This window comes from Lipotes vexillifer, unplaced genomic scaffold (assembly GCF_000442215.2).
Source record: "Lipotes vexillifer unplaced genomic scaffold, Lipotes_vexillifer_v1.1 scaffold331, whole genome shotgun sequence".
Lineage (NCBI taxonomy): Eukaryota > Metazoa > Chordata > Mammalia > Artiodactyla > Lipotidae > Lipotes > Lipotes vexillifer.
In genome coordinates this window covers 2048062-2074477 of record NW_006774049.1, presented here as the reverse complement: position 1 = coordinate 2074477, position 26416 = coordinate 2048062, and the positions used below count along the sequence as shown (strand labels likewise).

Below are 26416 nucleotides of genomic sequence, written 5' to 3'. Positions count from 1 at the left end.
TCTGGCAGCTGTTCTGTTTATTTGAAATGCGTTGTCTGTTTCCTTCTGTCTGAAATCTGGTATACTTACGTGGAATCCCCTATCTGTTCCTCCGAGCGGTTAGATCCCAAAGCCCTGCTTATTCTCAGAGCTCCTTTCTCTTTGTTAGATTCTTAGGCAATAAAACTATTTTGGTAAAAGACACCTTTCCCAACCACTATGTTGCTCCTGGACTTTGAACTTCATTAGGGGCAGAGACAGGATTTCTTTTAGCTTGCCGGAGTGGTGTGCGAAGATTCTGAGGCCACATCCAGTCTATGAGTATTGCGATGAGTTAAAAGTATCTGTTCTGGTCACAGTAATGAAATGTTGCTGCACGTTCTTGCATTTGTTTTCTAGGTGTTGTGTACTTGTCTCTGAATCCCCTTACTCTTACCTTGAGTGGCTCACCTCCCATTTTAGTCTTGTTTTTGCCTAGATGCAGTAAGGACAATGAAAGAAGAGAATGTTTTAGTCTTCTGTAGAATAAAGTGAGCTCCAATTTTCAAAGCACAACTAGAAAAAGCCTTACTCTAACTTATTAGAGAAGTTTCAAATCATGTGAATCTAAAATTTGGTCCTGTGAGAATAATTGGTAACCAGTTGAGAAAAAAAAAACCTGAGAGTAAAATAAAAAGTCATCTGCCCTGACTGCTCTTACTGTCTTTCCCATTCAGAGACTTGTAAGGTGTTAAGAGTGGAAGGGACTTTCAGTGCCGTTAAGACCATCTCCCTTTACAGATGAGGCTACATATTCAGAAAGGGAATGATTTGTCCACACAGTGGCAAGCGAGTGATGGAGCTGGAGTGGGAACCTTGTCCTCCTGGGGCTGTGTTCTATCCAGTATAGCACTTGTTTCTCATTTTGAACCCAGGACTGACTTTCTAGCATAGGTGGCTAACCTATTGTCTGTTCATGTGGGTATATATTAGCTCCTGAGCTAGAGTGGAAGCAACTTGAAGGCAGTAACCAAGACCTCTACTTATAAATCCATACAGCTTTGCACATTTAGAGTGTATGTTTTGTGTACTGAGTGAGCTTATCAAATGTCTATTAAGTTGAATAGATTGATCCTCTGTTGAAGAATTAACGATTTAGGGCAAAAGAAGAGCTAAGGAGTTACCGAAGATGTTTACAGTATTTAGTTGGGAAAAAGAGTTGGAAGTTAATGATTTTCTGGAGGATTATGTTAACAATTAACTTGTCATTCATTCAACAGAGGCCTGTAAAAGAAAGAAGAAACTGTATGAGCAAGTTATGCTGAGGAATGTTTGGTTTCATGGTGAGCGGGGGCAGTTTTGGTTTTGAGTATATAGGGACGTTCTCGGGGTCTCTTGCTGTCTTGGTAGGAGGTCCTGGGAGAGAGGAGATGTGTAATAGCAGTAGTGCCAGAGGTACTATTTCCAGAGAAGGCTGTTAAGCAAACACATTTCTTCCTTTTATTACTTTTTCAAGGGATATGTTCAGATGATTTTGTTTTTCTTTTTATTGAGTTGCCCTGTGTTGGTAAATGTGGGACAATTGCAGTTGAAGTTCAAAGTGTGGAAGAATCTTCTTCCTTAATTCCTGAATGCTCTGCGAAAGAGTGGGAGCCATCTGGATGTCAGAAGAGGAAGCTCTTAATGAGCTCCTTTTTGTTTTGCTCCAAAGACGTTTGAATTGATCGTTAGAATCACTTTAGCTCAGAAGCCTGCCTGGGCTTTGATATGGTGTAAAGGGAGGCGATTCCAGGGCCTCTGTGATGGGCATATGCACCAGCAACTGTTCCTCCGTATTTTAACTCGTGCCCCCTTGCTCCCCACATCCACAGCCCTGCAGGTGCCTGCTGTGGGGAACTTCTGACCCATCCTTTTGGTCCATGGTACTTGATCTGTGCTGTTTCCAGGTGGCTTGGCCCTCCTCTGAGACAGACATCAATTGCAAAGATCAGAGTGGGTTGGCTTTTGAAGAGGTTTTTCAGATTCTGCGTTGCAAACCTGCTGAGAAATGTGGTGCCCCTTTCATGTTTCCATTCCATCTGTCTCTTGAGAGGGCAAAGGGACAGTCTTCATGTGACCGGGGGCTGTTGACGTTGGCTGCAAATTCATTTCAAATTACTTTCCACTTTTGTCACAGGCATCTAACAGCCATTGTATTTCCTTGATCTTGACATTGTTCTAGCAAGGCTGCCAGTGAGCAAGGAGAAGAACTGTTCTGTACACTAACGCAGAACAGAGGTAAAGTTCTCGTTCATCGTGGGGTTATAACCAAATGCTTCTTAGTTTTTTCCTTTTTTGAAAAAAAAAAAATATTATTTATTTATTTTGGCTGCACCAGTTCTTAGTTGCGGCATGCAGACTTCTTAGTTGTGGCATGAATGCTGGATCTAGTTCCCTGACCAGGGATCGAACCCAGGCCCCCTGCATTGGGAGCACAGAGTCTTATCCACTGGACCACCAGGGAAGTCCCAGGAATGTATAATGTTAGTTTGCTAGTTAAGCTGCTAGTGACACCTCCTTAGGCAACCATAATACATTCATTGACTACCCTGTATACCATACGTGGGTTTCAACTGCATCATTTTCTATTCTGACAACAACCCTATAAGATGGTTGTTATCCTTGTTTTATAGATAAAAAAGTAAACTGAGGCTAAGTTTTAACCATATCCCGTATCAGGTATGTAGATGGGAGAGACCTTTGGTCCACTGAGTCTAAAGTCTTTTCTCTTTGTGCTCTACCAGGGGACCATAAGTGAGTCAAATTTAGCAACCACCTGACTTAATTTTACTAGGATGTGGCCACACCCATTTGTTTACATATTGTCTGTGGTTACTCTCACCTTGGCAGAGTTGGGTAGTTGCAACACAGGCTTTGTGGCCCACAAAGCAGAAAATATTTAATATCTGGACCTTTAAGAAAAAGTTTGTCAACTGCTGCAGACAGTGACCACATCATTAGGAACCGGGACAGTTTTTCTGGTTGCACAATGCAAGTATGAAAACCTAGAGTCTGTCATCTGTCTGTCTCACTTTTTTTTTTTTCCTTTCCCTTTTCTTCTGTCTTCTAAATACTTCTGTTAAGATTTTGTGGAGCTATGGTAGCCTTTACCTCTGAGTCTAAATGCCAGCTAGTGGTTTGGTTTATTTATTTAGAGATTTCCTGTTGGAAATCTTGTGATAGATTGTTTGAGATTCTAAATGGTTTTGTGAAGTGTAAGTTTTTCAGCAGGTCTTTTTTTTTTTTAAGTCTGTCTTTCTTGAGGGAAAACATCAGATAATGTAATAGTGCTGTGATTTAGCAAGTTCTGCTGCTTTCATTCTGAAAGGGGAGCTTCCCTGTGTTCTTGCCTGATGTTAATGTATTATTACATGGACAAATTCTAGCCAGGGTGGGTTTGAAGGAATATTAATACCAGTTTTATGCTCCTCAGGCTTACTGGAGGTTTGCCTAAGAGAAAGTAAGTTGTAAGATAGCAGTTCTCAAGTATCAGTGTACAGAAGAAACACTTCGAGATGCTTGTTAAAAAGTGTAAATTCCCAAACTCTCAGCCTAGGCAATTCTGAGTCAGTAAGTCTGTCGTAGGTGCCTCTGATGCTTATGAGAAAAAGCTGGTTTGGGGAGTAGAGTCTTGTGTAATACAGTGATTCCAGGCAGTCCAAATAAAAATGGCATTGATGACTAGTTTTTTAATCCTGCTTCAGTTTACCTTGGAATGTGATGTTGTAACTATAAATGTTACATGGTTAAGTAAAACATAACAAGAAAATTATACTGCTATAAATGCATTTTAAATACTTCTTTCTTCTATTACCACAAATAACAATAATAGCATTTTATGTTTTATGTAGTTCTTTATAGTTATATAGTTCCTCATTATACACCTCATTTGATTTTCTGTCACCCCTTGAGGTAGATGTGGCAAGTAGCGTGTTTTTCACTTGTCAAGTGAGTAACAGATTTAGAAAACAAGTGTATTTTTTTTCCCTAACACAGCACAGCTAATAAGTAGTAAACCTAGAATTCCTGTACACCACTTCTGATTTCTAGTCCAGCATTACATGCAATGTACATTATTGTCCTTATCGTGCCCATTTTGATTTTTAGAGGAAAATATTGTTCTGATATCCTTCATAGAGAAAGGATGAGCTGTCCATAGTTAAATACTTTGGTAATCTCCCATAGGTGACTCAGTGTGGAGGTGGTTACAGTAGTATACAGATTGGCAAACCAGTTGTTTTTTTAGCACTGAAGAAGAAATCTCTCTCCTTCTTTGACAGAAACTTCATAAGACAGGTCGGGAGATGCAGGAGAGGATCATGGACCTGCTCGTGGTGGTGGAGAATGAAGATGTCACTGTTGAGCTAATTCAGGTGAATGAGGATTTGAATAACGCCATCCTTGGATATGAGAGGTGAGCAGTGGCACGCCCTCGCCGACCCTCCTCCAGTGCTAGTTTAACCTCCAGGTACTCCGTGTTCTTAGAGTGCCTAGAGGTGAGCAGCGGCACGCCCTCTCCGACCCTCCTCCAGTGCTAGTTTAACCTCCAGGTACTCCGTGTTCTTAGAGTGCCTACAGATGAGCACTCAGAAAGATCAGGAACAAGTTCTGGACATGGCTGCCTTCCTCCCAAGATAGGGAATCCTGGTCCTGCTCTTCTGGGAGCGTGTGCTATGGCTTGCAGAAATGAGCATGTGCCTGAGCAGTGTGAGGGGCATTCACGAGCAGTGTAAGCAATGCTCACGTACTGCCCTGTGAGCAGGGCCTGGATCTTAATCACGGAATGTTGTCTGCACTGAGCACATCGTAAGCTCTCAAATAGACCAATGCTACAAACAAAGCGGCGTAGTGAAAGTTAGGTTTACCCTAAGTTTGAGGTGGAGAACAACATGGAAATGGTAAAGAGAAGAGAGGAGGATATTTATATGGAGAAAATAGTCTACACAAAACCAGAGTAGCCAGTGAGGATAATCTGTATATGAACACAGATTTTTTTCTAAATTCCGTTCAGAAAAGTATGAAGGCAAAAAGTTTAAACACAGTCATCCCTTGATATCTGTAGGGGATTGTTTCCAGGAACCCCGCCAAGGATACCAAGATCCACAGATGCTCAAGCCCTTTATGTTAAATAGTGTAGTATTTGCATATAACCTATGCACATCCTCCTGTACACTTTAAATCATCTCTAGATTACTTATAATACCTAGTAAATGTAAGTGCTATGTAAATAGATGCTGGTTCATGGCAAATTCAAGTTTCCTTTTTAGAACTTTCTGGAATTTTTCTTTTTCGAATATTTTCAATCTGAGGTTGGTTGAATCCTCAGATGCAGAACCCACAGATACAGAACCTGTGGATACAGGGGTCTACTGTACTCATAATTTTGTTTCTAACATTTTAGTATTTTTCTAAACTTTTTTATAGTCGTGATCATATAAAGAACATATACTTTTGTTTCTCCCTTGATTTTCTTTGCCGTAAAACCAATATTTGTGTATCCTATGTTATTAAATGCTTTGGCTAAACCATTTTTTTTTTTTTTTTTTTTTTTGCTGTACGCGGGCCTCTCACTGTTGTGGCCTCTCCCGTTGCGGAGCACAGGCTCCGGACGCGCAGGCTCAGTGGCCATGGCTCACGGGCCCAGCCGCTCCGTGGCATGTGGGATCCTCCCGGACCAGGGCACAAACCCGTGTGCCCTGCATCGGCAGGCAGACTCTCAACCACTGCGCCACCAGGGAAGCCCTAAACCATTATTTTTAATAGCTGCATAATGGTCCACGTTTCTCTCACAGTTCACTTATTAGGCATTTAAGTTGTTTCCAAGTCATTTATTCATTTATCAAAGTAATAGTCTTTTTTTTTTTTGTTTTTGCGGTACACGGGGCTCTCACTGTTGTGGCCTCTCCCGTTGCGGAGCACAGGCTCCGGATGCGCAGGCTCAGCAGCCATGGCTCACGGGCCCAGCCGCTCCGTGGCATGTGGGATCCTCCCGGACCAGGGCACAAACCCGTGTGCCCTGCATCGGCAGGCGGATTCTCAACCACTGCGCCACCAGGGAAGCCCTAAACCATTATTTTTAATAGCTGCATAATGGTCCACGTTTCTCTCACAGTTCACTTATTAGGCATTTAAGTTGTTTCCAAGTCATTTATTCATTTATCAAAGTAATAGTCTTTTTTTTTTTTGTTTTTGCGGTACCCGGGGCTCTCACTGTTGTGGCCTCTCCCGTTGCGGAGCACAGGCTCCGGATGCGCAGGCTCAGCAGCCATGGCTCACGGGCCCAGCCGCTCCGCGGCATGTGGGATCTTCCCGGACCGGGGCACGAACCCGTGTCCCCTGCATTGGTAGGCGGACTCTCAACCACTGCGCCACCAGGGAAGCCCCAAAGTAATAGTCTTATAACCTATTGTTATCTATAGTCAAGCCTATAGTCAGGAAAACACCTTCAGTCATATATATAAATACACACTTGGAAAGTGAAATAAATGCAGTGAATAGGACGTCTATTTGGTGAGAATAACAGCCAGACTAATCCAGGTCAGAAACAGGACAGGAAGCCTTCTATGAGGAAGTACCATTTAAGCTGAGAACTATGGGATGAGGAGGAGTTGACTAAACCAGGAGCAGGTAAGAGCACATACGGTTGTGAAGCTATGGGAAGGCACAACAGGCCTGGGGAGAGTGCCGGCACCTAGACCCCGGCCCCAAAGAGTGGCAGCATGCTTCTATTGACAGGTGGCTTTCTCCTCAGTCTTAATGAGAAGTGCTATATACAAACATAGCTTCAGGCAAGTCTCCTAGTCTCTTTCCAAACCTGTACCTAGGCCTTCCTAGCATAGAAATTCTGGAGTCTCTGAGATCCCCAAACTTTTTCTAGATCCTTGTTTCAAATAAGAGTTGTATTGGCGTTTTGGGTAGGGCAGTTTTCCCTTATGTGGCCTCTACCTGCTAAATATCAGAGGTTTTCCTCCTAGTTACAGTGACATTTCAAGACACCCTTAGGGGAACCATTTCTGTCAAGAATTCCCTGGAATTAGTGGCCATATTTCCCACCAACAGATGAAGAATGGGACCAGTGTGACATAAGGGAAGGAGGTGAACAGGTCTGGATTCAAATCTTGCTGATGATTTTGGACAAATTGCTTAACTTTTTGTAAGATTTGGGTTTTTTCATATTTATTAAAGAGGATAATACTACCTATTTGGAGAGGGTTTGTTTATTTTATTTGTTTGTTTCTAAGAATTAAATGCAATAATATATATTAAAGCACCTAGCTGGGTGCTAGCACATTAAATATTAATTTCTTGTCCTCCTCCTCTTCTTGTCCCAGTGAGCCTTTTAATTTATTGTCTAGACTTTTTTTCCCCACTCATAGTGAATGAACCAAGAGAATCAGGGAAGTAAAACCCACAGCTGCGAAATAAGTTCTTTCCCTCACTGTCTCACTGTCAGGGAGAGCGGCCGTTCTGTGAAGAGGCGACAGGGCACCAAGGGAGGGATGTGAGCCCTGTGACCATGTTCCCTTACCACTGAGCAAACCTTGCCCTTCGTTTTTTGGGGTTTTTTTTGTTGTTTGGGGTTCTTTTTGGGGGCTGGTTGGTATAAATCTTTGTAAATGGGAAGATATCTAAGGAAAACCATATGGTTTTCAGTAGAGTGCTGACTCATGGTTTTCATTTTGGAGAATTCTATTACAAACCATAAGACCACTTACTAAAAGCTTCCTCCAAGGGGGAACGTGTGTTTATCTGGTCTCGATATCAGGAGACTGGATTATTTCTGTGAACAGCTTTTTCTGATTCAGCTTTGATCCAGGGCTGCATTCCTTTTTGGAGGAAAATCTTTTCCTTAACTTGTGCAACTTATGCCACTTTCCTAGGCCTCTGACCCCTTTCCTCCGTCTTCAAAGCCAACGTTGTCTGGTCGGGTCCTTCTCACATTGTATCCCTCTTGCTTCCTTCGTCTGCCTCCCTCGTCCACGTTTAAGGACCTTTGTGATTACACTGAGCTCATCTGTGTGGCCCGGGATAATCTCCCTATTAAAGTCCCCTCATTAGCAATCTTCACTCCATATGCCATCTAACCTAACATATTCACTGTTCCATTGATTAGGATGTGGATATCTTGGCAGGGGAATCATCCTGCTTACCATGCTCACCACAGTCTGCCCTCTGTTCCCTAAAGATTCACATCCACCCCTCAGGCAAAATATATTCACCCTATTCCAAAATCCCCAGAAGTTTCCACTCATTACATCCAGGGAATAGCTGTGCAAGTAAGATAACAGAAATTGTTACTCAAGGCTTGATTTGTGAAGGTTGTTCATACCTTGCACATAACTAGCTAGCATGCAGGAAGCCAATACTATGAGTAGATGGAAGAAGAAGCACGTGTGTTAGAAAGGGGAAAATCCTTAAACCTAAGCCATGTTTTAATTCAGTATAAGCTTTTACACTTGAAAGTGTTTAGGTTCATGGAATCAATGTGTCGTAATACTATGTATTTCTAAAGCAGCTTTTAGTTTGCAAAGCATTTCCACATTCATCCACCTGTATTATCTGTCTGTATCTTGCCCTTGAGAATAACTTTGAGGAAATGGTTCAAATATTGCTATTCTCTTTGAGTAGATGGAGAACTGAGGATCATATGTATGGTCTTATAACTACTCAGTAATAATACTGACACTTGTGCCTTGGATTTCTGCTTTCAGCTTCACTATTCTTTGAAACCTATTCTCTTATTTATTTAACTGCTCCTCCTTTACCCACAGTGTACGAACAATGTAAAATTAAAACAAAGTTGTAAAAGGTAATATTGTTAGGTGTCAAGTGTCTTATAAAAATGAAGATTAAAGAGTGAAAATATGTTAATTGTGAATTTTATGGAAAATGATCATTTTTGATAATTTTGGCAAAATTAGAAACAACTCAAATATTTGAGATTAAGGAGAATATTTATATATGTGATTCATTAGGTTAAGTATGCAACGACTATAAGTTGTATTTCTGAATAACTAGAAAAATGATCTGAACATAATGGAATTAGAATACAGAATTATGTAAAGTATAATTTCTACTAAGTTTAAAGTAGATTAACTTACAGAAAAAAATACTAGAAGGAAGTACATCATAATATTAATAGGAACCATATCTTGATGATGGAATTATTCATATTTGTAATATTTGTCCATTTTCTCATAGTTTTCTTTAAAGGCATTATTACTTTTATGAACTGGGAAAAAGTTATTAAAGTACTTTATTAGGAATTGGGGATGAGGCTGATTATTCCTAAATATTTGCACGTTAATAATTCTGTTAAATATTATAGCATTTTCATATCTGTTTTCTTTTAAATACTTGCATTTTGTTAATTCACACAGGTTCATTCGAAACCAACAAAGGATTTTAGAGCAAAATAAGAACCAGAGGGAAGATGCCAATGTAAGTAAATAGAACTGTTATAAAATAAACAATTGAAAATTTTATGAATTCTACAGCAAGGACCAAAGCTTATATAAAACAAGTCTTAAAAAAGAGGAGACATGCATTAATGATTTGGAGTGGTTTTAGTAGTGTAGAGTATCTGCCTTAATAACTCATTGAGTTATTGATAAGAGGCCATAAGAAGATTCTCTAATTAGGCAGGGACCCATGTCAGTGGTGAGATGTGATTAGTACTAGCATTGTCTATTGAATGGAGAGTTCTCTCTCAGGATACTTGCAAATAGGATCTTCCTTTCTCCAAAGGAAAGTCTGGGGAGAAAGCTGTGACAAACTGCCTGACATAGTTTTTTCTAAATTGTGTTTTTGTTTGCTTTGTTTTCAGACTACCAGTGAACCTTCTGCCCCGTCCTCTGATCTCCTTGACCTGAGTCGCAGCCCTCTGATGCATAGGGCCACTTTGGGAGAACTCAACACCCTGAATGCTCAGCTTTCAGACTTAAGTAAATAAGCACATGGGCCTTTTCAGACCAGTGGAAAAGCTTGATGTGAAACAGTTCTCTTGGTTTCTTGATTAAATGGAACCTGAGAAGAACTGAAGTCAATTTGAATATCAGAGAACTATATCAGGAGATTTAAGTACTTCTTGACAAATGGTTAGGTCACATCCAGTACAGGAATGGGATGTGTCTGGCAGAGGAGGTCCTTGAAACTCATCCCACTGGCTTAGTATCTCGACAAATTCGCCTGGCCTACTTGTAGAGCTTGTTCAGCTCCATGGCCAATACTTAAACCTACTCTGAACCCACTCGCTATTATCTTTGGTTTTCTCTGCCATACTACAGCATCAGGAAGGGGAATATTTGATGCATATAGACAAAATCAGGAATTATGAGGCCTCATGATGGCGAAATGTGGAGGGCAAATCACAAGCTTTTGAGTCAGAGAAGTCCAAGTTGAAATCCCAGTTCTGGCACCTCCTAGCCACCCACCTTAGAGACTTTCCTACTTTATAAAGTGAGAGCAATTGTTGCTTTAATGGTTTTCTGTGAAGGTAAATGAATGATGTTGCACTGTAGGCTTAGGGTTACCTACCTTATCTGTCTTATTTGTTGTCTCCTATTACCCTTCCCAAAGAGTTTTGGTAAATTACAAAGTAAAGATGATGAAAAATGCTGAAATCCAGAATTTTCTGCCAAATTAAAATCAATTTGTTTTCCTTTTATGTTAGCAGGATTTTTTAGAATCAGAATAGTCAGTGTCACTCAATTTGTGGTTTTCTTATTACTTACCCCATTTCTAAAATGTTGGCTGCTTGCTTAGACCAGTGGGATGTTTGGAGTCCATTATATTGAAGAGTTTTCTTGAGTTTTTATCAGGCATTTTCAGAGCGGGGGTGGAAATAATTATTCTCTTTGGGGTGTCTCATGATTATGGGAACTTGAGAGTTTGGAGAGGTGAGGGTAGAGCTCTATATATGCCATAGCTTTTTACTTTTGTGCTTGACAGGATAAGACATAAAATCCCTTCCATTGTGGGTCAGCTTGGGATTTTAGAAAACAACACAATAACGTTTGCTACCTTTACAACATCCCCTTTTTATGGCAGGGAATTTCTCTCTTTCCAATTGCTATAAATGACGTTTTTGAATTTCTGTTTGAGGAGATCCCACGATTTTACGGTGACAGAACTATCTCAATCTCCTTAATTTGGTGTTTTTTTTTTTTTTTTTAAACAGCGGAAAATTCAACAGAACTGATGGACAAAATGTTTTAGAGCCAAGCAATAAGTACATTTTGTGTTCTAGATTTCAGCTCTCCAAGTCCTGTTGTAACAAACAACTTGAAACCCAGTCTTCATCCACAGGTGGATTTGCTAGCCTCAGAAAACACAGAAACACCCCTGTAAGTATGTCAGTAATACTCCAGAACTAATTCCATCTCATTCTGATTCCTCATATTTAAGAAAACATGACATAATAGAAAAGGTAGAGACTTAGGAATCATACATAACTGATTTAGAATTTCAGTACAGCTTCCTATTAGCTGTGTGACCTTGGATGAGAAACTTAACCAGTGTGAGCCTTCATTTCTCTTCTAAGAATACTCTCTAGGATTCTTAAAAAGATTCTGTGCAGTGTTGTATGTACCTCCTAGTATAGCACTCAGTACATAGCAAGCCTTCCATAAATTCCCTGTTTCTCTTATTTTTTTAGTGGTAACAGGAGGTAGGAAAAATACAATGACAAAGTGGGGGAACAGAAACAACCATACAGATTGCAGAGCACTTGCTATGTGGCAGGCACTTTGCTGACCTGTATTTATTTATTGCATTTAATCTTTGCAAAAGTTCTTGGATCAGTGCTATTATCATTATTCCCATTTTATAGGAAAAAAGGCTGAGACCTAGGGAATAGAAGTTCATGTAGTGATTAAGTAGCAGGTCTGGTGAACTGATAGTTCACCAAAAAGAAATACAGATGACTTAGAAACATATTTTTGCTAGTGATGCTCAGCCTTACGTACAGTTACAGAAATATAAATTAAACTGCAATAAGACTTTTTTTAACCTCAGAGATTGGCAGTAGTCTACATGTTTGTTAACATGCTTTGTTAACTGGAGAGACAGATACTATCACAAAACTGTGCAGTTTTTATGAGGGGCAAGTAGCAATATCTATTAAAATTATAAATGCATTTACCTTTGAACTTGCAGTCTAGGAATTTATGCTTATTTATGCAAAATAAGGTCTTTACAAGATTATTCTTGACAGCATTTGTGCAATAGCTAATAATTAGAAACAACTCAAGTACCCTTCAGTTTGGGGAATGGTTAAATAAACATCTACACAACACATTATTATACTTCTGGAGAAAAAAGTAGGCCCTCTATGTGAGGGACAATCACCAATGTATTTATTATTAAATGAGAAAAGGTGCAAAGTAGTGTGTGTATACTATCTCAAATTTGTATAAGAGAGTGAGAAATAATATATGCTAATATTTGCCACTCTTTGCATAGAGAAACATAAGAAAGATGCAGAAGAACCTAAAAAAAGCATGGTTACCTAAGGTCAAGAAGAGGCAGAATGGAACAGATAAACAACAAAAAAATAAACAGAAGTTAGGTTTGCCTTCCATCAAAGCCTATTATATTCGTTTTTTTCCTTTTAAATATATGTATTTTAGGTAATAGGCAATACATTTCCATGATGCAGATATCAAAGCAATATAAAAAGATGTACAAGGAAAATACTTGATCTCATCCCACCCCCATCCTGCCTCTTGCCCTCCCTTGGGTCATACCTGCTCCCACCCGGGGAACTCCTTTGTTAGTTTCTTATTTATCCTTCCAAAATGTCTAGGTAAATAAGAATATGAATTATTTTTTCTCCTTTATTAAATAAAGGGCAGCATACTATGCATACTGTTTTGAACCTTGCTTTTGTTTTTCACTCAACAGCATGTCTTGGCTGTGTTTTTATGTCAATGGACTTAGATATTTTTTAGTTACTTTTCTATATTAAAAAGGAGAGGAGCAGACTGAGGAGAAGAGAAAGGAGAATCAAACTGGGGAAAAAAGCAAAAAAAAAAAAATGTGTAAGGGAAGAAGAGAGAAAGGAAAGATTCATGTGCTGGGACATGGCTATCTCTTGAACCACCAGGTTGGGTCATTACCTTAGCTTGACTCCCTCTGGTCTTGACTGCTGTGATGCAAGTAAATGTTGAAATGTTGTAGGCAGAACTCCAGTGAAGTTCCTTAGTAAATAATGTGGTCTGAAGTAGCTGATTCTGTTTTCCTTTATTCTGCAAATCTTCTTGGGAAAGATTGACCATAAAGATGAAATCCCATTATAAAAAATGTCTGTGTAAAACTCACACAAAGATCAAATCCTAGCTAACAGCTGCTTAGTTTTGTGGATCTCATACTCTAAGGTGCATAAAAATCACTTGAGTGATTATTAAACAGTAAAATTGCTGGCCCCCAGAAACTCTGATTCAGTAGCAAGAATCTTTAGTTTTAAAAAATGTCTCTGGAGAACCATAAGGCAGTGATCAGCTGATCGTTAGAAACCCTGTTATAATTGTCTGCCCAAGTTCCAAATATCAAAATAATTACAATAGTTCTTAGAATTCACTGGAATAAAAGATAATGTGTGACATCTATATTTTGTTTTCTAGACTATGTCTTTTGTATCTATTTTTTTCTGATTTTCAGAAAAAGCTTATATTGATACATGAGTGAAAGTATCACTAGTCCAATTTTTTAGTGATGGAAATTGAAGCACTAAAGTTACCTAAGGCATGAATCTGGGTTAAATCATATGCCAAAGATTACATATCAGTGGCAAAATCAGCCATCAAAATATCTTAAGAGTCTTGAGACTTTTCCACCTCTCTGTGTTTGCAGTTTAATTAATCATCACAGAACAAATGAGTGATGGAATTATTCATAACAGAAAGGATCCCTGAAAAGCGATGATGATGGGATAAAGCCACAGGTCATATTTATAGCCCAGTTAGTATCAGGCAATAAGGCTAAGAAGAATAAGAAATGCTTACTAATTACTTACTAGTGCTCCCTACAGGCCTATGAGATAGGTACCCCCAGTATTCACTGTACAAGTGAAGAAACCAAGGCTGCTAACTAGTGCAAAAAGAGGATTCAAATTCAAGTGGATCTGATTTCCATACCTGCTCTCATTTTTTTCTTTCTGCACTTTAATTTTATTTTAAAAATTTCCAGGAGCTTCCCTGGTGGCCTAGTGGTTGAGAGTCCGCCTGCCAATGCAGGGGACACGGGTTCGTGACCCGGTCCAGGAAGATCCCACATGCCGCGGAGCGGCTAGGCCCGTGAGCCATGGCCGCTGAGCCTACGCGTCTGGAGCCTGTGCTCCGCAACAGGAGAGGCCACAACAGTGAGAGGCCTGCATACCGCAAAAAAAAAAAAAAAAAAAAAAAAAATCCGTATGGTAAAATTGACCCTTTTTTTGTTTGGTGTACAGTTCTATGTATTTTAACATATATACATAGATTCATGTAACCACCCCCACAGTCTGAATGTAGAATAGTTCATTATCCCAAAAAGCTCCCTTATGCTATTATTCCTTTATAGTCACACATCCCCATCCCCAAGCCCCAGCAGCCACCAGTCTGTTCTCTATCATTATAGTTTGTGACAATAGCATCTGAATAGAGTCATACAGTATGTGATATTTCTAGAAAAGTTTATGTAAAATTATTTGCTTTATGTATTTGAAGCTCTGTCTTTAAGTGCATTTGCATTCAAGATTGTTGTCTTCTTGGTGAATTGACCCTTTTATCATTATGTAATGTCCCCTCTTTATACCTTGTAATTGTCTTTGCCCTCATGTTTACTTTGATATTAATATAGCCACTCTAGCTTTCTTTTGATTAGTGTTCACATAGTATATCTTCTTCTGCCTTTTTACTTTTTTTTTTTTTTTTTGGCTACGTTGGGTCTTCGTTGCTGTGCGTGGGCTTTTATCTAGTTGCGGCGAGTGGGAGCTATTCTTCGTTGTGGACCACGGGCTCTAGGCACGTGGGCTTCAGTAGTTGTGGCTTGCGGGCTCTAGAGTGCAGGCTTAGTAGTTGTGGCGCATGGGCTTAGTTGCTCCGCGGCATGTGGGATCTTCCTGGACCAGGGATGGAACCTGTGTCCCCTGCATCGGCAGACAGATTCTTATCCACTGCGCCACCAGGGAAGCCCTGCCTTTTTACTTTTAACTTAATTATTTGAAGTGAGTTTCTAATTGATAACATATGGTTGGGTCGTGCATTTTTATGTATTTTAATAATTTCTGTCTTTAATTGGTATGTTTAGGCCATTTACATTTAATATGTTTGCATTTAGGTCTAGCATTGTGTAATTTGCTTTCTATTTGTTCCCTTTGGTGTGTGGGTTTTTTTTTTCTGTTTCCTCTTTCCTTCATACTTTAGGTTATTTGAATGTTTTCAATATTCTGTTTTATCGGATTTTGTATCTTTGTGTAGTGTATATATGGGGAGGGAAGGAACGGTTGCTAGGAATTACAGTTTTTTGGGGGTACTTAAAACCAGTATTTTCCCACTTGAAGTGAAATATAGAAACCTTATTATCATACAGCGCTCCCCTTTAATAATATAAATCATAGTTGCTGTATGTATTATGTATGTTAAAAAACCACGACCAGACAATGTATAATTATTATACAATTATTTTTCCATAATATAGTTTTTGCTTGCAACACTCAAATTTTAAAGACTCAGGAAGAGAAGAATAGTCTATTATATTTACCCAATATTTACCATTTCTGTTGCTTTCCTTCTCTTCTCTCTGAAGAATTTCTTTTAGCATTATTTTAGAGAAGGTCTGTTGGCAGTGAAAGTCTCTTAGATTATTTCATGTGAGTATGTCTTTTTCATTTTTGTTCCTGAAGGATATTGGATTCTGGGTAGATGGTTCTTTTCTTCCAGCAGTTTTTAAACATTGTTCCAGTCTCCTCAGGCCTAAATGGCTTCTAATGAGAAAGCTAACATTCATTCAAATTTTCTTTTTCCCCTGTTGATTCTGTGTTGTTCTTTTCTGTCTGTGCTTTAAGAACTTTTCTTTTGTTCTAATTTTGAACAGTTTGATTATGATGTGTCTGAGCATGCCTGTCTTTTGGTTTTACTGAGTGTATTCATTTCCTGTGGCTACCATAAAAACATTACCACAAACTGGTGGGTTTAAAACCACAGGAACTTATCTTTATAGAGTTCTGGAGGTTAGAAGTCTGAGAGAAAGCAAGGCAGTCTCCCTCCAGGGCTCTCAGAGGAGAAGCCATTCTTTGCCTCTTCCAGATTCTGGTGAGTGTTGGCACTCCTTTGTTATTTTGGCTTGTGGCCACATCACTTCACTTTCTTTCTCCACCTTCACATTACCTTCTCTCCTGTGTGTCTCAGCCCCTCCTTCCCCCCACTCCTGTTTTTCTGTTTTAAGGTCACTTGTCATTGAATTTAGTGCCCACTCGAACATCATCTCAGTGTCCTTAATTATATCTACAAAAACCCTTTTTCCAAATAAGGTGACACTCATAGGTTCCAGGAATTAGGACAAGGACATAACTCTTTGGGAGCCACGACTCAACCTATTACACTGAACTTCTTGAATCTGTGGGTTTGTCTTTGACCAAATCTGTGAAGTTTTAAGCCTTTATTTCTTCAAATATTTTTTTCAGCACTACACACTTTCTGCCGTCCTTCTGGGACTTTTGATGACACACGTTAGATCTGTTGTCATTGTTTCATAGATCCATAGGGTTCTGTTCATTGCTTTTCTCACTCTGTTTCCTCTGTCATCCCCACTTTGCTGTTTAGCTCATTCTGTAATTTTTTAAAAATTTCAGTTACTGAAATTTTCAATTCTAAAATTCCCATTTGGCTCTTTCTAATCTTGTGTTTCTTTGCTGAGACTCTATTTTTCTGTTTTTTATCAAGAGTGTTCACAGTTCCTTGCTGAAGCATTTGTATAAATAGCTACTTTAAAATTGTAAGATAATTTCAGCATCTTTGTACTCTAGATATCAACCACTGTTGATTGTCTTTTCTCTTGCAAGTTTAAATTTTCTCAGTTCTTCATATGCATAGTAATTTTGGATTGTATCTTGGACATTTTTAATGATATGAGACACTTCATCTTATCTAAATCCTGTTGAGAATGTTGATGTTTTGATTAGTAGGCAACCAACCTCATGAGGTTTACACCACAGTTTCAGCCTGCCTTCTGTGTGCTTCGGTTCCGATGTCAGTTAAATTTTCAAAGCCTTGGCAGTGCCATTGAGACCTGTCCCACATGTGTGCCACCCAGTATTCATGTAAGGTCTGGATAGCAGGCTGTGTGTTCAGTTCTCAACATCTTTGGCATTTATTGGGATCAGCCATGGATGCATAGATCAGGGTGTGAGCCCAGGATTTCATAAACAACTTTAAGGTTGTTTTCCTGAATTCCTCCCTCTTTGTGATTTCTCTGGTTCTTTGCTTTCCTGGGACTCCCTTTTTTGGCTCTCCAGTCAAAAAGCTGAAGGTTTACTATGCCATGCATTTCCTTGACTATGCTTGTGTTGGGCACCAAATGGCAGGACAGAAGGGATAAAAGAAACAACAGAGGTTTGCCATATCCTCTTGGGATCACAGTTCTACCTCTTAGAGAGGAAGGTTCCCCTCACTCAGAGTTTTAAGCCCCTGTAGGTCCCTGTTGCCTCTGCTGTCACTGCAGCCACCTTGGGATTGCCTAGGGTTTGGGGTGTGAAAGAACAAAGAGGAAAAAAGGGATGGGGGATTTCCACACTCTCTCTGAGCATTAGGATTTCCCTTCTCTGCTCCTTGAGTGAGAATAAGAGGCCTCTCCTGGAGCTCTGTCTTCACTGCCCACTTGGGTTTTAGGCTGCACCGCATTCCAGTTAGGGAATACCAGAGGGGCAGAACATGGTAAGTTCACCAACATTTCACTGATACTCAAATTCTAGTCTTCTTTCCCAATCAGCCTGTAACTAGTGTTTACTTTTCAGTTCTCAAATATTTGCCCCACGCATTCTGTCCAGGTTTTATAGTTGCATTTGGTGGGAGAGACAGGGTGAAGTGTGTTTATTCCAACTTTACTCCAAACTGTCCCCCCTTCCTAACCTCTACTCTGCATTGCCCCTCATCCTTTAGGAAACGATGGGGTGGTAGCTACGCTCATGCAAAGACTGAAGGCTCTGCTGTCACTGGTATAGTGTGCACACTCCAGGGTCTCAAGGCTGCCACTGCCTGGGGACAGGGTTTTATCTTTACTGTCTGGTATTTGGGCATCATGATCTGCTGGGCACTAAAACCAATGGTAATTTTTATTGATATATAAAATTAATACGTTTGTGTAGTCTGAAGGTACATTTTGGGTTTTGTTTTTAGACCAGGAAGGTCATCTTTTTGCATCTTTGATCTCACTGTAGGGTAATCATGCTGTGTTATCACACTATCCTAGGTTTGTCCAAAGGACCAGCCAAAACCTCACCTCAAGTCCTACATATGAGAGTGTAAGTAATGAAGACCTTCCCTGGCAGTGCACCTGATGAGCAATTATCATGCTAAAAAGGAACTCCTGGTCCTTAATTCTCATGTTCTGCTCAAAGTTTCTTTATAATGTGTTGATGCAGCCCTTGTTAGGACTTTTCCTTGCTGTCTTTTTAATCATTTAAGATAGACAAGTGTAGTCTCACTTCCGTTAGAAAGACGGTTAAGGATCAGAATTCCCTTAGAGCTGTTTATATTTGCTGTCTCCACTTTCTTTCCTCCCACCCTCTGACAGACTTCAGACAAGTTCTCATTCCAGCCACTTTACTGGCGGAGCTCTTGTCAAGGTCACCAGAGACCTCCAGATTTACTAAATGTAGTCCTGCAATTCTCAGTCTTCATCTCACCTGATCAACAGCAACTGAGTCAGTCACATCCTATTTTCTGCACGTGTGGCTTTCAGATACCACTCACTTTGGGTTCTTCTCTTGCCTCAGTTCTCCTCCATCCCCTTTGCTGGTCCCTCCTCGTCTACTGGCCTTTCAGTATTGGAGACCCCAGGAATCTGGCATTCATTCCTCCATGGTCTTTTGGTCTCATATCTTGAAATTCCATTCAGACTGACGACTTACAAGTTGCTGTCTCCAGACCTTATGCCTTCCCTACCCTCAGAACTCACATTTCCACCTTCCATCTTGAAATTCCATTCAGACTGACGACTTACAAGTTGCTGTCTCCAGACCTTAGGCCTTCCCTACACTCAGAACTCACATTTCCACCTTCCACTTCACATCTCCTCTTGTTTTCTTTCAGTCCTGTCTCCCGATTTGCTCTTCCTGCTGTCTTTCCCACTCAGTAAATGACCACTATTTCAGTTGCTGAGGTCAAAAACCTTGAGAAATCATGCTTGACCTCCACCATTTTACCTCTACCTTCAAAATATATCCATTATCCAGCCACTTCTCACCACCTCCACTACCACATCCCATTTCAAGCTACCATCAGATGGATATTGCAGTGGCCTCCCTGAGTGTTGTCTTGCTTCAGCCTTCACCTTCCTCTCCACCCCCACCCCCATCACATAATCTATTCTTAAAACAGAAACCAGAGCAATCTTTTTCCTCTTTTGGCTGTGTCAGGTCTTAGTTGCAGCACACGGGATCTTTCGTTGCAGCGTGTGGGCTTCTCTCTAGTTGTGGCACACGGGCTCCAGAGCACGTGGGCTCATTAGTTGCAGTGCGCAGGCTCTCTAGTTGTGGCACATGGGTTCAGCAGCTGTGGTACACGGGCTTAGTTGCCCTGCGGAATGTGGGATCTTAGTTCCCTGACCAGGGTTCAAACCAGTGTCCCCTGGATTGCAAGACCAATTCTTAACCACTGGACCACCAGGGAAGTCCCCATGGCAATCTTTTCTAAAAGTAAAGTTTGTATTATGTTACCCATTTGCTCTAAAACCACCTGTGATTTTCTACTGACTCCATTTTACTCAGTAAAAGCCTGAAATGCTGCCCTGACCCCTCCCACTACCTCTCTAGCTGCACCTCTTGCCTCTCCAACTGCACTGGCCACCCCCCTGCTTCAGAGCATATGACCATATGACCTTAGCTAATCGCACGACCCGCATCAGAATCAGGGTTCTGCTCAGTGTCCCCAGTGGTGAGGCATTCCCTTGACTATGACTGTCAGAGCAATATCCCACCCCAGCCTCTCTTCTCCTATTACCCTGCTTTTTCCAGAGAGCACTTGCTATCTGACACCTGTTTACATTTGTTGATTGTCTGCTTCTTGAGGGCAGGGATTTGGCCTGCTTTATTTACTGCTTTATTTATAGAGCCTGGCATACAGTAGGTGCCCAGGACATATTTATGAAATGAATGAAGAAAATTACAAGAAGAAAGATATTTCTAATTAAAACTTTAAGTCTTGATTTAATATCTTCACCTTATGCTTTTTTGTAGTTAATATTGTTTTTTGTCCTTTGAGGCCGAGGTTTTATTCAGTGTGGAACAACAGACTCTGGTCTGAGATACATTCCTTGCAACATGCTCCAAGTGTTTAGGAGCTGTACTGGGGAAGTGGTCAGCCTGACACTCACCAAACTTGATCTTACTTGACTGTCCCATCAGTCTTTCCCAAAGCAGCTTCTTTTTTTAAAAAGCAACATTTTTTTTTAAGTTTACATTTTATATGGGAAATGAGGTACAATGGGCATGAAACCAGACAGAAAAGCAGTAAATTCTGTAAGGGGTTATTATCTTAAAAACTAAAATAATAGTTAATAATTACTAATTCTTATCCAGTTCAGAATATATGGTTCTTGGAATACTACCCCTTGGAAGCCTAGGAATCTAAATTATAAAGTAAAGCTTAATGTAGAATGTTTATTTGAACATGCACCCTGCTCTCTTCAGTTTCCAGAATATTCAAATTCAGTATTACTACAGCCAGTTACTCTAAAGACCATTCCAGCAACACCATCAAACGAGAGACCGCCATCCCTGCCCAGCAATCATCCAGGTACTTGACACCTTATTATTTGCATCAAATAAGGAAACTTGTGAGAATATATGAATCTGCTAGAGATTTATTGGTAACTGAAAATAGATATACAGAGAGGAAAAATTAGAGTTCATTTACATTTTTAAGCTACATGAGATAAATTCAGGGCAGATACCATTATTATTGACATTAGGAGATTGTAAAAATGCTTGTGTTGCACTGAATGTTGTATTTTGAGTGCTGAGGTAAATGAACCTGTAATCGAAGTTTGGAAATCTTTTTGTTATATATAGATTTGTTGTACTTGGGAGTAGCATTGGAACACCAGTGTGCTTGTTTCTGGTTGTCAGTGTTTGTTAGGATCTTCTGTCAGAAGCCTAAGTCATAAAGAGAATATTAATTGTGTGTATCTCCTCGAAAAGCACAATGTGTGTTTCTTTCTGTTGCTTACAGCGATGACAAAGAATGATTTCCCGCCACCCAATTACTACGAGGTAATGGAGTTTGATCCCTTAGCTCCTGCTGTCACCACAGAGTAAGTCATTTACAAAATGATTATCTTTTTTGTCTTGGTTCCCTTTGGTAGCAGAGCTAACAGGGCTTGGTCATACATTTATCTTTGTTTAGGTGTTGGCAGAAATCAATGACCTTATTTAAAAATGACTTATGAGGTTTTCTTGGAGGTTGTTGCTCTTAATGGTCTTGTTATTCTCAGCCTTGTGACTAAAAAATAAAAATGCTGGGGTTGCACATTAAGAAATAACCAGAACCATCGTGTGCATTAGTATATTCCTTGTAGATGCCTTGAAGGAAAGTCAGGTTCTCTCCAGCTTGAGAAGGGCACTGTTCACTGATTAGTGACATAAGTACCACATGGATGGGATATTTTAGTTGTTCTTTGACTAATGCCAAAAAAGACTTATATAAGAACTTGTTTTTAATCTTCACTACCTATGACAAGAGTGTGCTTAAAATGGATTATTAGTGTAAAAATTACTTTTTAACTTGGGATCCTTAAAGCAGCATTATTTTGTGATTTCATATTGGTCAGTATATAAAAATATTTATGGAATGGTAGGCTCATTAGAGCTTTAATATACTTTGACTAAAGGTTACCCCCAAAATTGTTTAAAATGATTAAAGCAGGTTTATGGAAATCACTGTTTAGAAATTAGCAGCCTGCAGGCTGTTATCTTGCCTGCAGCTGTGTTTTGTTTGACCTGTGTGAATTTTAAATATGCATTTCAACACTAACTGCCAACAGTTAAAAAGTGGGATATTTCCAAAAATATCTGGACCTCTGGATTCTTTTCGATACAACAGCATTTTTATGTGTTAGCAATAGCTTGGGGCTGCATAGTAGCTGCCTCCTTAAGATGAGACAGCTTCTGCAGTCCACCAGGCCCCACCTGGCCCACTGCATACCTTCATCTGACCTGCCTGGCATGTGTAGGCATTTGAGGTTTTGTCCCTGGTTTAAACCCTCAATGTAGTGATCTATTTTGGAATGATTTATGAATGAATCTTAATAGGCTTAGGAATTCATTAAATATTTTTTCCTAACAAGATTGTGAAACTTTCCTAGGTCATTCTGCTTGATAAAGTATCACTGAATATATTAGTGGTTTAAGGAATTAGAAACTGGTTAAACTGGGTATGCTGTCTGGAAACCGGATGTTTTTATCGGTTTCTCCAGGCAAATAGGAAGCAGAAAAGTATATTATTATATTTTAGTTAATTATGAGATTGTTGTAAGTAGATGTGGTGGTGCAATAGATATTAAAGGTAAGAGAGATAGTAAGAAGCTGGAATTCCCTACCACTACAATTCTTACTTTCAGGAGGGTAGGGTGTCTCAATTTCTTTGAACATTCCATGAAATCCAGGGAACTTCTGCCTAAGGAAAAGCACAAAATCTTGCAGAAAAGTTGGGGGATATTCACATCACTAGTTGTCCATGAACCCCAGGTTAAGAATTTCTACTCCAGCAGAACATACAGTATAGTACTTATGAATATACATATACATACACATGATTCACTCATTTGACAAATGACTGAACACTGTCTATGTGCAAGGGGAATTGATTGCTACCTAATTTATCATGTTAAAACTCATGGAGGGTAAATCTAGTATGGATGCAGAAATTAAATCAGCAGGCAAACATGTATTTACAGTTTGTGTTAATGATATGAAAGATAGTGACTTGACAGTGTGTAACAGAAAGAACTGATTTAAATGAGGGTAGAGAAAGCCTGAGAAGTGACGTTAAGGTTAAGACCTGCAGTTTTTAGTGTGACAAGTTTGGGAGTCAGTGTTGCAGGCTCAGGTAACAACTTACACAAAGACCCTGTGGGGAGAGAGTTTGGCGCATTCAAGAAAATGGAAAAGCCAAGAGCAAAGAGAGCAACGGGGAACAACCTATCACCAGATGTGGAAATTGCAGTTTGGAAACAAAAAGGAGGGAGTACACAACTGTGGTAAACATTACTGAAGACAAACACTCAATAATGGACTAAGTAACAGGAAATCATTGGTGATTTTAGTAAAAGCATTTTGGTAAATCGATGGGGACAGAACCAAATTTCAGTGCATTAAAAAGTAAGAGATGAAGTAGACAATAAGTGCACAGGTAACTTACATAGAAACTTAAACATGAAGGGATTGTGGAAAGTGGCCTCGGAGCTAGAGGATTACTGAGGTGATTAAGTAGACATGGGATAAAGGACTGTATTATTTTATAAAATGGGAGATGCTGGAACATCTGTGAATCCTAAGGGGTAGGATTTAGTAGAGAATGAGAGGCTGAAGATTTAGGAAGGGAGATACCTAAATGAGTGAGGTGTTTGAGAAGCTAGGGGTAGACAGATAGGATCATAGAAGTAGATGATGGTGCAGATGAAAACAGACTTGAAGATTTGGTGATGGAAGCATGAGGAGGTTTCCATATCCAGCCATTTAATTTACTAAAATGTGAGGTTTCTCACTGAGAGGAGGGGCATCAGAGATTTGAATAGAGTGAAGGAGGTTGAAATACTTTTGTGGAAAACGAGAGACAAAACTTATTAGAAAAACATTAAAATTTCTGGACCATGCTGGGGCTTCTTGAGGTTAGGGATCATGCCTTCAATGTGCTGTGATTTTTATGAGATTTTTTTTCCTTAGCCATGTGTTGTTATACTGTATATATTAACGTCATATTTCTAGGTATAGATATGTTCTATCTACAGACATACGTAAGACAAATATAAAGAATTGAACAAAGACTGTCATAGAAAAATGACTATATACAAAGCACAAAGATGACAGTTATATGCTAAAGGTAGCTCAGGAGTTTGGACTGTAATAACATACGTTAAATAAGCTAGAATTTTTAATGTGTTTTATAAAGCCAGGGAAAGATGAACAATTTTTGCTTTTTTTTTAAATCAGGAAGCAAACTGTCCAAATTTTGAGCCATATTTCTAATTACAAGTAAAATGGTTACATAAGATACATATTTGTAAGATGTACGGGAATAGCAGCATTAGGATCTAAGAAAGTTGTAATGTAAGCTTCAGGACAGAGACCTTTGTTTTTATTTACTGATATAGCCTGATTTCCTGAACACCTAAAATAGCACCAGATTTTTAGTTAAGTTGTTGGCAGCTAAAAGCCAAAATAGTACATTGAAATTGATATATAACCCTTTTGCCATTATGGCTTGTTTGTTTCAGAGCTATTTATGAAGACATTGATGTTCACCACCACAAAGGAGCTCAAAGTCACAGTGACCACTGAGGTAAAGGCTTCAACTTACGCAATTACATTCCACATGATTTCAGTGTAACTGTCACTTTCTACATTTATTATTTAATTTTGTAAGGGCCATCACAGTCTGACACTCTGATGAGTGAGGTATTATTAAACAAGTTCCTCTGAGTCACTCAAATTGTAATGAACTATTGTTCACTAATGAAATACATTCTTTGTGACCATGTTAGCTAAAAATTATAAATCTTGGGAATGCAGAAGTAGGTTTATGGTATAGAAATGTTAATGCTAACAAAAACCGATGATCAATAAAAACTTCTTAGCACTAAAATCAGATGTGTCTTTTATGTGCAGTTAATACCTGTTAGCTGGGACTGGTAGAAGCCATTCATTGTTAGTCTAGATTGGTCTGGATTCTATTGCTTTACTAATCATTCCATTTATTTACTAATAAATGCACACAGCCACCAGTCACCTATTAACCTTATTTATTCCCTCCACAGCTTCCCCCATGGAAGTAGTACATTCCCACCTTTCCTCTACTAGACTGTGGCTCTCTAGTTACAAGGAATGGGGAAAGAGGAAAAGATGGAGATGGTTGACTCTTCTTTTTATTCCAGGTGGAAGTGGATGACCAGCTCACTAGCAGCATTATGGGTGCCAATTCTCCTAAAGGTAGACCCTGTCCAGCTTTGAGACCCAGAAGTTAAGACCTTCCAGAATGTCAAAGCCACAGTGGAACATTTCTCCTCTGCAGTAATGAGGTTTAAACAGAAGAGTAACAGTTCCAGAGTAACATTTATGGTTCCTGACAGCAGCTCAAGCTTTATCTCAAAAGAACTTGGTTGTAATATATATTCACTTAAAACTTAAGCAAAAGAAAAATTCATGGTACTGAGGCCAACCAGATTAAGTGTAGCACCTCATGTTTCAGACCTTCCTACATTTAGAAATTATCACAAGAGCTCGGATAAGAGTAGATGAAGACTGTTTCATTACAAAATAATTGTTAACAGATGGAAGCATGAAATGTGAAAAACTATTATTATTCAGGAGAATACTGAGTGCCTTCACTTAACTAAAGTTGAATGTAAAAGTCAATTTGCACTTCTTTATAAATAATACTCTTGTTTAGGATTATGAATTGTAAAAGCCTTGATTGTAGTTTAATATTTCAGGTACCCTCAAGAGGTTACTGTATTCTACACTGTTTGCCTTTAAATATAATTCTTTATAACACTAAATGCTCTTTTTTTCTTTTTGGAAAAAAAACTACTGGAAAACATTTAGAATAAATTGTACTTCGGTTTCTCATAAATTATAATGACAAATAAATTACTATTAAAACAGTTCAATACATCTTTTTTCAGAAGAACTCTGCTGTCAGTAAATCTTCACAATCCCACTTACATTTTAAAATTTGGAGACTTGGAACTATCACAAAAAATGCTAGAAACCTACCACATATACTTATGCATTTTATTTAAATTTCATGGTACTGAAATTTCAAAGTACTTGTTTAGTACTCTGAATGTAAAATAGCCCTAGATCTTAAAGGAAAAATACAGTCAAATTTGAAATCAGAATGTAATCTTTAGGCAAGTTGTTAGGGCTTAGTGATTCCTCTTCCATTTTGAGCTTTTAAAATAGTGACTCTTGGGGCTTCCCTGGTGGCACAGTGGTTGAGAGTCCGCC

At 39.2% G+C, this 26416-nt stretch overlaps 1 protein-coding gene across 4 annotated transcripts in view; it reads left to right on the top strand.

Moving 5' to 3' along the window:
• The window catches only part of TOM1L1 (target of myb1 like 1 membrane trafficking protein), a 53488-nt gene extending 27523 nt beyond the window's left edge, over positions 1-25965 (top strand). Inside the window, exons 8-16 of one of the 4 annotated variants that reach the window (XM_007448642.1) lie at positions 4278-4411; positions 9378-9438; positions 9824-9941; positions 11246-11342; positions 18442-18493; positions 20882-20987; positions 21423-21504; positions 24685-24749; positions 25342-25965. In XM_007448642.1, coding sequence (XP_007448704.1) covers positions 4278-4411; positions 9378-9438; positions 9824-9941; positions 11246-11342; positions 18442-18493; positions 20882-20987; positions 21423-21504; positions 24685-24748 — 714 coding nt within the window. In that variant the 3' untranslated portion in view covers position 24749; positions 25342-25965. The remainder of the gene's footprint in view (positions 1-4277; positions 4412-9377; positions 9439-9823; positions 9942-11245; positions 11343-18441; positions 18494-20881; positions 20988-21422; positions 21505-24684; positions 24750-25341) is intronic. The other 3 variants (XM_007448641.1, XM_007448644.1, XM_007448643.1) reach the window with 3 other exon arrangements.
• Positions 25966-26416: the final 451 nt, after the last annotated feature.